At 55.7% G+C, this 1146-nt stretch overlaps 1 protein-coding gene across 3 annotated transcripts in view; it reads right to left on the bottom strand.

Moving 5' to 3' along the window:
* The window catches only part of LOC113218186 (secretin receptor-like), a 100762-nt gene that overhangs the window by 89984 nt on the left and 9632 nt on the right, over positions 1 to 1146 (bottom strand). For all 3 annotated transcript variants that reach the window (XM_052270516.1, XM_052270511.1, XM_052270512.1), the window contains exon 2: positions 767 to 914. In XM_052270516.1, the coding sequence (XP_052126476.1) occupies positions 767 to 914 (148 nt within the window). The remainder of the gene's footprint in view (positions 1 to 766; positions 915 to 1146) is intronic.

Below are 1146 nucleotides of genomic sequence, written 5' to 3'. Positions count from 1 at the left end.
CCACACAACGCAGTGCGCGTTTGTTGAGGAGCGGAGGCGCCCAGCCGCGCACACGACCATCCGGAGGGTCACGGCCGACAGGAACAGGCGTCTTGTGGGGGTCGCGGTGCGGGGCAGAGGGCTGTCCAGCCACTCCAACAGGTGGGTGCGTGGGCGCTGCGTGGGGCGCCACGAGCACCGCGCAGCACCGCGCCGTCGTCGTGGTTGCAGCCCCCTTCCCTCATCCCCTTCCCTCTCCCGTTTCTGCTCTCCCACGCTTCGCCAGGCTACACGACACTCCCCGCCAAGCCTTCCTTTCAATTTTCGTTCACAAGAAGATAGCAAAGAAAAAACAGCCCGGAAATTGGGGATGTACACCGCAACGGTAAGGAGAGAGAGATGAAACGTAGATGCACGGCTTGAAAGGAAAAAGATCCAAGGCAGATCTCTCTTGCCTGCTCCCCTTTCCTAAAAAAAAACTGATGAAAACACGCACATGTGAGGGAGAGGACACGATAACGATGACTCGTAAGATATTCGGAAATGTTATGATTTTGAATGTTTCACGGGTATTACAAATATGTCGTCTCCTATATATTCGATATTTTTCTCATCTTCAAAAGACTGTGTAAAACAAACGGGAAACTTGGGTATTCAAAGGAGCCGAACATGGACATGCGGCAAAATTATAATAAAAACGTCAACACAAACCGTGGGCGAAATTTGACATTTAAAGAGATTGGTGAAATTTTGGAAGTAAAGGAGAGCAGAATGCTGACTAGCTTACCTGCGCCGAGTCCTTGGGCCAGGCCCTGCGCCATCCCGCCCAGCACGGCCGTCCGGTTCCAGTCCACGGCGCCCTGGGCGAGGCAGCGCTCGTGCATCTCGTCGATGTGCCGGCTCTGCTCCTCGGGTCCGCCGAACACGTGGTCGGCCTGCAACAGAGGGAGGAGGAGGACTATAGCGTCAGGAGGGCGACACCACAACTTGGTAACTCGGTGGCGACGACTGTCTGGCGCCGACGGTGAAAGGGGCTTCATTAGGGCCAGCTCGGGGGGCGTCCAGCCACGTGGCGAGGCCCCCGTCACTAACTACATCGATGCGGCTCCAATCCGCTGATGGATCACCACCACCACCACCGAAAGACTCTCGTAATAAGATTTGGAA

Source organism: Frankliniella occidentalis, unplaced genomic scaffold (assembly GCF_000697945.3).
Source record: "Frankliniella occidentalis isolate FOCC.00 unplaced genomic scaffold, Focc_3.1 Scaffold6, whole genome shotgun sequence".
NCBI classification, from domain to species: Eukaryota; Metazoa; Arthropoda; class Insecta; order Thysanoptera; family Thripidae; genus Frankliniella; species Frankliniella occidentalis.
This window is presented reverse-complemented; position numbering and strand designations above follow the sequence as displayed.